The sequence below is a fragment of the Schistocerca gregaria genome, chromosome 2 (genome assembly GCF_023897955.1).
Source record: "Schistocerca gregaria isolate iqSchGreg1 chromosome 2, iqSchGreg1.2, whole genome shotgun sequence".
NCBI lineage: Eukaryota > Metazoa > Arthropoda > Insecta > Orthoptera > Acrididae > Schistocerca > Schistocerca gregaria.
The window spans coordinates 86,122,403-86,132,671 of record NC_064921.1 but is presented as its reverse complement, the minus strand read 5'-3'; the positions used below and the strand labels follow the sequence as shown (position 1 = coordinate 86,132,671).

At 36.9% G+C, this 10,269-nt stretch overlaps 1 protein-coding gene across 1 annotated transcript; it reads right to left on the bottom strand.

Moving 5' to 3' along the window:
* Positions 1-1,960: 1,960 nt before the first annotated feature.
* On the bottom strand, positions 1,961-9,636 carry LOC126336372 (elongation factor 1-beta'). Its single transcript, XM_049999978.1, has 4 exons — positions 9,465-9,636; positions 9,082-9,331; positions 2,679-2,868; positions 1,961-2,170 (listed from the first exon to the last, which is right to left on the bottom strand). The coding sequence occupies exons 1-4, from the start codon at positions 9,542-9,544 to the stop codon at positions 2,016-2,018; spliced, it is 675 nt and encodes a 224-aa protein (XP_049855935.1). The 5' UTR covers positions 9,545-9,636; the 3' UTR covers positions 1,961-2,015.
* Between the last annotated feature and the right edge of the window lie 633 nt (positions 9,637-10,269).

The following is a 10,269-nucleotide window of genomic DNA, read 5'->3' as shown; positions in this document are numbered from 1 at the left end:
AGTCTGGAGATTCCCATCACTTGTCATACTTACGAGAACAAATTGGCATTACTTCCTTGGAGTGTTCAATTCACAATATCTCCCAAATGGTGTTTTTGGACACATGTAATGCATATGAAATCTCAGTAGGAATGCCTAAAAATATGGATGACATAGCCCCTCCACTAGTCACCTGAATACTTTTGGCCATACTGAATACATTAATGAGTGGGAAAAACCAAACAACACTAAACCACCTACAACAAGGGTACGACATGATACTTGACCCACTGCAGATGTTACAGGAGAATATTTCTTTGAGAAACAAAGGCAATTAACAAGTCTGAACAGCTATGTCAACCGAACTGGGTGGAAAAATTATAAATAAATGGGTTGTGACACTGTCCTAAGAACACTTCCACACCACAATGAGGAAGCTCTTTAAAGCATGTGCATAACTCATTAAGAGAGGTGTTACAGATTGAATTTTGTGAAGTAAATAAGCAGTAGGTGATTGACAGCTGTGCACTAATGTCTTCAGTGAAAAACATGAAATTCAACTTATTTACATATTTATGTAAATTAAATGCACTTCTATGAGGACAGAATTTTTTATCAATTTCTAAACAATTACCCGAAGAGAAGATTATTAAAAACAGAAAAGAAAACCCTAGTATTAACATACACCACACTTGGTGCCAAAACCACACTTGAAAACAGTCTTTTGGATCTCAGTTGCTAGATAGTAGATGCATTAACTTCTTAGATTCATTTTCACCACAGGGAATCTGAGTAGCATTATGAACTACTGTGCATCCCACACATTCCAGAAATCTAACTACTATGTTCTTTCAATGCTATCTTAATATCATTCAAGACAGAAAGATGCTTGCTTATCCGTTCCTGAAAACAGTATGGTTGGAACAGAGCTAACAAATAGAGAGATCACTTACTTCTGAAAATGAAATACTTCTAAAAGTTCCAAAGGTATAAATCAAGTGCTCTCTACTTGTGCAACTAAATTTCCATATCGCAGGACTAATTTTTTTTTTTAAATTCCTATTATGAATTAACAATTCCATACTAATGACTACTTTACCTATTTCCAGGATCCACATGTGAATCATCAAACACTGTATGTGCTAATTCCAGTTGAATTAGACACACCACCACCTGCTGCTATTGTCTATGAACAGACTTCTCATCAAGTACTGTTGTGGTAACAGTTATTCTCTCCAACTCACAAAACAGCCTAATACTTTTCATTAAGACTGAATTGTGAGGATTTCACTTTTTAATTAAGTTATTGATAAGAATTTCCATACTTAAAAAATGTCAAACTGTTTATAAAAATCACCACTTTGCTACACTTGTTTCCCCGTAGGTATTCAGAGAACGAAGGACTGTCTATATTTTCCTGAGTGTGTACGAGAATGAATCCTAAATGGCCATTTTGGAACTTAAATCTTGAGGACTTCACATAAGATCCACCAGAAGCTCACTTTATGGGCAGTAAGAAGAAAGTACTTTATTGCAAAAATTGAGCCAGTGGCTAATTCTCACACAAATCAATGGGGATGATCAGGTTTTCTTTAAGAAAATAACCCACCATTCATCTTATTCGACTCACAGAAGCGCTAGATGACTTAAATCAGCATGGCTGCACTGTTTTGCACACTGATTCTCTCTCTGCTTTAATCTCAACACCTAACCACAGCAGATCTTGCATCAAATAGCAAAATATCAATTAATTTTTCCTTCTATATCTACACTCCACACATCACTTTTATCACAGAGTGGAAAAGAAAGAAAATTTAAGAAACAAGACACACAAATGTACAATTGATCTAAAACTGAAATGGCAGTCTAGCACAGAGTATATTTTTAAGAATAAATTTCAGAAAATGGAGTAAGGCTAGAGTGAATGACTAGCTGGCTAAATCAAGGCAAATAAAGAAATAAAAGAGAACAGCAAAAAGAATTATTGCTTTCAAATTTTATTTTTTTACACAAAAATAATCTTATTAATACCAAAATTAAATTTTATTAAACGCTGCAATATCTACAGATTGCACATGGTCTTCAAAATTCTGTATCTCTTCCACAAGCAAATCCACAGAAACCTTTTCATCTTCAACAACACACATGATCTGGAGCTTGTTAATTCCATAACCAACAGGAACCAGTTTGGCTGTGTAACAAATCAAATATTTAGCATCAGAAAAAAAATTAATAAACCATATGTTACTATTAATAAATATATAAATACCATACATGTTACTGTTAAATGTAATTATATGGCCAATGCATAGAAAACTGACCAAACATTCAACCCACATTTTTATTATTTGGCCCATGTGATTTGATATTACACAGTGCGCCACAGGTGTCAGAACGCATTGATATTTACTTATACAATGGGTATTCAGATCTCTATTATCTTAATTTGACTGACTCTCAAGAACAAATGAGAATATTTATATATTGGTTTTCACCCTAGCATGCTCATCAGGTTTAAACATTTTACCAACTCAATAAATTTTTACAAAGTGTTAAAGGCCAATCCTAATTACATTAAAATAGTTGCTGTTTGTGCCTAGACAAAAATTTCAACTAAACATAAAAATTCAATCAAGAAGTACTGCAAATTCTAATTTATCAAACAGATATAATTTGATTTTGATTTCTGTGGTACTTACATGCGCCCCATACAAGACCATCCATTGTAATACTTCTAACTTTGTTTTCCATTTCTTTCATATCAGTCTCATCATCCCATGGTTTCACATCAAGAACAATACTTGATTTTGCAATAAGTGCTGGCTTCTTTGCTTTCTTTTCTGCATAGGCCTTTAACCTTTCTTCCCTAATCTTTTCTGCCTCAGCATCCTATAAAAGAGCATTCAATTAGCAAGGAAGATATGCAAACAAATTTAAAACACACACACACACACACACACACACACACACACACACAAATAACAACAACAACCACTGTGGGTGTTGGGGGACAGTCTCTGAGGTCTGTCTTAAGTTTTATGAAAAAGTTTTGGCAAACCTTTATTTCCTTTAAAATTCATTTTTTTGCATATTACATTATAAGTAAGGATTCATCCACCCACTGTACCTGAAAAGGGACAGTCCAGATACAAATAACCATTGAGAAGTCCCACTTTCAATTCACATACAAGATATTTTCAGCTTGTTTATAGGATGCATGAAAAACATAATGGGATTGATTTTTATCTAGCAAAGTTTTTTTTCAACAATATTGTCCCCTTCAAAGCACTGTTTCCAGCCTTGGTAGCAGAGCTGAAATGCTTCAACTGGTAGAGCCTTTCACATGTCAGTCACATTCTTTTGAATGTTGTAATGAGTCCTTTATCATGCCCTAAGACATTTCTTAATTTTGGGTAAAAAAGGGTCACAAGGACAAATCACATGAATGAGGGTAGGACAACAGGATTGCTTTTTGAAATAAAAAATTCCATGATGGAAGTGGCCATGTGACATGGGGCATATTCATGATGCAGCATCCTTTTTTCTGCAACATCTGGTCTCACTTGGCTCTCCTTTCCTAAGCGTTTTGAGGACATCTTTGTGAAACACTTGGTTGACAGTTTTCCCTGAAGGAAAATTTTTTTATGCACGATACCACCTAGTGTCAAAAAAACAAACTAACTACATTTACATAGACACTCCGCAATCTAGCATATGGTGTGTGGCAGAGGATACCCTGTACCACAATTAGTCATTTCCTTTCCTGTTCCACTCCAAACAAAATGAGGGGAAAAAACTGTCTATATGCCTCCAAATAAGGCCTTTTTTTTAATGTTATCTTTGTGGCCCTTACACGCAATGTATGTTGGCGGCAGTAGAATCTTTCGGCAGGCAGCTTCAAGCGCCGATTCTCTAAATTGTCTCAATAGTGCAATCAGCATTGTTTTGGTCTTTAATTTGGTCATTCAAGCTTTTTTCAGTCAAGGAGACGTCTCAGCGGGCTGCTCCACACTATCTCAGGATCATACTAAAAAAATAAAAAATATCCAAGATTCATCTGTGACTACACAACTGAACCATTTGTATTTACTGGCAACCCTCTCAAGAATATCTGTGCACACAGATCTGAAATTGTTCTACTGCTCATTTGTGAGTTTTTTCAGCACAATTTTGACACAAACCTTTTACATACGCAAACTTTGGTAAAATTTGATGAATTGATGACGTACCACCATCAAAGTTAAATGTCTGTCTGATTTCACAAGAACCACTTTGAAATGAGCAAGGAACCCTTCTTTGGTCTTTGTTATATAACATCAATAGCTATTGAAAACATAGTGACAACAGATCCTCAACAAACATCCCTTTTAAGGATCCGTGTAGCTATTCCTCACATGATATCTGGTAATGAAAGTCAGGATATACCTGAAGGTATCATTTGGGGAGCTGCTTGAAAATTTTATGCATGTAAGTAGCTATCAAAGGTTTTCTTGAAAGTTAAAAATATAAAAAGTGTTGTCTGCATATGAAAGGCATTTGCATTGTCAGTTATTGGCTGTGCACCAAAATCTCCACATGCACTGAAGACAATTATTTTCCAAAATATTACAAATCAGCTTCAACACTGCCCCATTATCTATTCCAAGGCCATTTCATTGTAATCAGGATGAATGATCCTAAAATCCTTCCCAGTTTCACAAACGAGAACTAAGATCAACTCCTTCCAGGAATCACTGGAGTCTTCCATGGGCAACAGGCGATTTTGAAGTGGTTGGAGGATTTCCTATGCCGCTCATGGTATAATGTCATACCTGACGTAGTTTCATTTAAATTAATACACAAACAACATCTATCTACCTGTTACCATTAATAATGCTTTGAGTGAAAAGATTTCTGGGTGTTATTTGGAGACCCTTCTGTTTCAGTACAGAAGTCATTGATGACCAGTCATTCAGCAGATAGCAACAGATTGAGTCTAGATATACTTTACCCGACCACACTTTTGTTCACTGCACTGTTGCCCTAACAAGAAATCTGTATGCCTATGGATACCTCAGATGTGGACTGAAACACTGCACCTAGCAGTCACTTTAGTGTACATCAGCTATCATTTCTCACTGAGAAACATCTGAAGGCCAGTGAGCAGAACAAGAGACTACGAGGGAGAGGGGCAGCAACAATGGCACATCATCACATATAACAAGAAGAGAAATCTCAATCAATCTGAGGTTACCAAAACAAACAAGTGGTGTGGTGTATTGAAGTTTATGAGACTGCATTGCAATTAAGAGACCATGATGATGGAAGGGTGTGAGAATTCTAAACAGACTGTGACATTCAGGTTTAATGAAACGTAAATTCCAACAATTTTAGGTATCATACTTGCAACGATCGTGAACTACTCTGAGGAAGCTAGTAGATACTCCATGCTCAAAAAGTAAGATACACTGCTTATCTAACTTTCCACTACACTTCAACATTTAATCAACCGATTTGTTTAAAATTTGCTTATATAGCAATTCTCTGGACTCCAGCTTACTGCAGCTGCCTCCTCAACACATTGACTATATCATACCACTTTTCTCTGTACGAAAGCTACCTTACATCAAATCCTGTACAGTTTCAGAACCTTATAAATTCCGTTAAGAGGAGGAAGAACTAGAGCCGCAAAATATATTTCTTTGATCCAGTGTTACTTATATGAACCATTTGCCATAAAATGACAAGCCTACAACAATTACTAGAGGGAACAAAATAAAAGGGGTAGTTAAATGGAAAAAGTACCTAAACTGTTTATTCTTCCAAAGGAACTCCCATAACTTATTACATTTATCCTGCTGTGAGACAAGACAATCACTGCCTTTATGGAAAAATGTTTGCAATTGCTACTGATTCAGTGCAACTCTTCATCCAAGGCAAATTGATGGCCACGAATATCTTTGTTTCAAGGCTCCAAAGTTACAGAAATTGTATGAGGAGAGATCGGAACTGTATGGAGGATGTGTAAGGATTCGCAGTGAAACTTCCACAATGTACTCTAAACAACAATGATATCTTTCCATGTGATTTCCAAATTTTTTGGAGCCCTGAAGAAAGACAACTGTGGCTGTCTGCTTTGCCTGAAGATACAATCATGATGACATAGGCAATTACAAATGCCTTTGCACAACAGCACTGACCATCTGGTCTCACAATGGAGTAAACGTATCAGCAGTTATGCCGATCAGTTTTGAAATAATAAACAGATTACTTCTTTTCTTTCCTTCTGTACCTCTTTCATTTGACACCTCCTTGTACATCTGACAGCTGTCAAATAACATCAACAGTGTCTCTCCTCTTCATATCAGACTGGAGATCATTGAGGGGACTTGACAGGTTAAAAAGGAAAGACAGCTAAGAGACCAGGATGAGATGGACCTACCCATAGTGAGGATGATGGTAGATGTGGATGATGGGGGAGTATCAGAGATGGTATAAGGTAAGCACTGTGCCTGCTTCAGTCCAGAATTGATAAGGGCAAAATGAGAAGCAAAGATAGATTACAAGAAGGGAAATGAATAACGCAGTTGAGAGAGTGAGTGAGATTTTGTCGAGGAGGGCGTCAGAGTCAAGTTCCGATCTCGTTTCACTGAACCCTGGAGGGGGAAGGAGGGACCGGCAGCTAATTTGCCCTCCATGTTCTTGCATCCTGTTGACACCTTCCTGTACTTAATATCTATTAACACACCCATATCCCCAGCTCTTTTCACCACACATTTATGTCCGAACAGCCAGCAATAGGCTTGGCTTAGCATATCTTCCTACTTGATCCTTTAGCCAAGAATACAGTTTTTGGGGGCAGATGAGACAATGAAGTAATTCAGCATTTGGAACTACCAGTCCAGAGCAACAAAATAAGGAACATAAAATTAGTTCAGACGGCAAAGATGTCAGTAAATGGAAAACGATATCTTGTTTCTCAACTTAAATAGCAGGGCAACCCTACGAAAGATCTCGTCAAGCATAAATAATCTAGAAAGAACCACTGAGTAGACAAGCTGAAGTCTTATGTGTAATACACAGTTTTCTAGGGATACGAAAGGAGAGAGATGGATTAAATGTATTAGCATTGAAGTTGGAAGTTGAAATAATCAGTTTCATTATATTATCAAGGGAACTTGAGGATACACTGTGGGACACTGTCAAAATTACATGTGTACCTCAGTTTATTTCACTGCCATCTCTTTGCTTCCATTATTAACTATAAAGCTATAATTATTATTGGATATTCCAAGTTCATGTCTTCTATCTATATTTCCTGCTACTGTTTCCTTAAAAGCAAGAAAACCTTCAAACAGTTTCAATATGAACCTTTTACTTACACCTTCTGCACTGATAACGTCAATCAAGCTAGAGATGTAGTTCAGTTGAAACTGGAGGAAGGAAACATATAGTCTTCTGTATCAATGAATTTATGTCACCCACCATACATTCAACATCCTCCCACCTCCCTTTTAATATTCCAACTATGATTACGTCAACTGTTCTTGACACAGTGATAAAGCCACTACAAGAGTAATAATCTAAATGTTCAAAACTTCAAATTAATACTTAGCAAGTGTAATCATAAAGGAAATTTCACCTCCAATTAAGCTTGTAATGAAAATCACAAACAAGAGTGACTGCCAAATACATCTGCCAATGAACATTGACCAGAGAAAGAGTGAAGTACACCATCAGTTATTCTTGTCTCTTCCATAACAACCAAATGAGATGTTGAAGCAGTTAAGGGCATGTGTGTGGGATATCATAGGAGAATTAACCAAATTAGTCTTAATAAAAGGTAGGCGTAAAAGAGCAGAATGCTGGCAGCACTTCCTCTCATGTTATAACTACAATCTTGGTATACCCTATATGGCAAGATACCAAGGGGGGGGGGGGGGGAATAGAATAAATAATATCCTGTATAATATCTGAATGTTTCAATTTAAACATTAACTATTTTTACATTTTAAACAACAGCAATTCTGAATACTGAAACCAAGTCCTAATCAAGAAGGTACTCAATTATTAACTTCACTGTTAAACTTCACACAATTCCACAAGTTTATCATAACTGTAAACAAGACAACATTGTCCCAATTACTTTGGTGCACTCACTACAGGGGCTAATTTCACATCAATTGCAGGCTGGCCTCTTGCTTCCGTTATGTGGAAGTATATGCAAACTGATTTTAACAAATAATTTTTCAAGCTTAACAGATACATTACTATATTAACTGTTTGGTTACAATTAAAAATTATGAACCATGAGGAAAAGTATAAATCACAAGGAACAAAGGACAACAACCAAACCTCTGTCAAGTATATGAAAATTTAAAAAAAAATGATGAAAACAAGAAGGGGAGAAAAGCTACTACTGGCTATCAAGATGTTAAACATCTCATTCTGGTTCTATATGACAGCATCTGAAGATAATTACATTAAGCTTGCCAACTACTGAAAAGGAATACAAAATAATACTAAAGACTAAAGGCCATATGCACATCCCTATTCAGTTCTGAAACTAACACTAAACATCTCAATGGCATGGCACAGGAAAAGAAATTAGAGAATAATGAGATGACAAACTGACAGCTTTGTGGGGATATGTCAAGTTTTCACTCTGATTTAAAGGTAGAAACACTACAGTCCTCAAGTGAACAAAAATTCGCCAGAGTTGCTACCTGCAAATTATCCTAGAATATTAATTACTTCATTGTCTTATTTGGCAAGTACTATCTAAAGATTGAGTATTTATTGTGTCAGGCAATGCGAAGTCAGGAAACATTTTTACTAAACCACATACGCACAATTACATTTTACAAGTGTTGTTATACAATTTTATGGTAAAATTATAGTAAATTTCACTGTTCTTTGATTGGCGTAATGGAAATAATCAACGTATCCTAATCACTGAATACACAACCCTAAAAATAACAAATTACCCTCAGCACATACTGAAGTTTATCGTAATTTAGTTTTCTCTTAAACTTTTCGAAAGATGGTGGCTTCCTATAACAGATGTGTTATCTAGGATAATCTTCGCATCCATACTGTTGGAAAATAATTTTAACCACTTACCTCCTCGTCGTCTGAGCCGAACAGATCCACGTCGTCGTCATCATCGTCTTTTTTGTCTCCGGATGGCGCACTGCCATTCGTTACTGCTCCAGCAAAAGCCGCCGGTGGTTTCTTTTCACCTGGAAATTTCTTGCTGTCAGCTCCATATGATTTAATATGATTGTACCAACGCAATGCATGAGGTGTATCAGCTGATGGAGGCTTTCCTAACGTTTCGAATACGCACACATCTGCCTGCGTTGGTTGAAACCTGCAAATAATACATTTTTATTCAACTTTAAGGTTCAATACAATCATTTCTGACTTTACCCTCTTTCCAGAAATGACACAGTCTCACAACACGTGTTCCACTGTAGCTTGCCCATATCTCAATTACAGCTCACCCGTCGACATAGCTTCTGTCTGCAAGGTATGCGTCCAGGGATTTCACACCGTCTGTCGTTTTCAGATCTCCTACAACCATTGTGCTTTATTAATTAATAAGTAATATATTGGGTCTCACACTGGCACCCTACTTAATTGACCACAGACGTGGGTAGAAGGAAGGGGGAGGGGATGTGCTTCACACATGCGACTCTTTGGACTATTTATTCCCGTATCGTCATTCAGATGTCTCTTCACTCTCTTGAGCGTGCGGACAGAAGATTTGCACAAACCAAAGGTGTGTGCAAACATGGAAGTTGGAGGTTTGAGCGAAACCTCTTAAATTTGTGGGTTCAAACCACATCTGCGCAGACAAGTTGGAGCGTGTGGACAGGAGATCGCCGCAAATCTGGCGCGAAACAGCTGTTTGCTCAGTCTAGTGTTTGTATTTCTGCGCACAGGGCATTAAAATGGCTGATATTCGTCAGTGTTCTCGAGAGTTTGTTAGTGAATTCATTGAAATATATAGATACCACCCTGTTTGTGGAAGATTAAAAGTAAAGAATATAGTGACCAAGACAAAACGACAGCACCATACAATGCTCTAATTGAAAAACTGCGGGCAGTTGACGCCTCAGCAAACAGAGAAACAGTAATAAAAAAAATCGTTGCGAACTGTTTACCGAAAAGAGTTATCCAAAGTTCAGAATCTACAAGATCTGGTGTAGGAGTAGATCAAGTATACCAGCCAACGTTATGCTATTTTGATCTGCTTGGCTTTCTTAAGAATCGCCCTGCAAATCTCGCAGTAAATTTACGTGAGAA

Coding starts and splice junctions, on each gene's coding strand:
- LOC126336372 (XM_049999978.1), bottom strand. CDS start 9,544: ATGGTTGTAGGAGATCTGAAAACGACAGACGGTGTGAAATCCCTGGAC. Junction 2,869..9,081: donor TCGGCTCAGACGACGAGGAG/GTAAGTGGTTAA, acceptor GCTCTTTTATAG/GATGCTGAGGCAGAAAAGAT. Junction 2,171..2,678: donor TGGTCTTGTATGGGGCGCAT/GTAAGTACCACA, acceptor TTTGTTACACAG/CCAAACTGGTTCCTGTTGGT.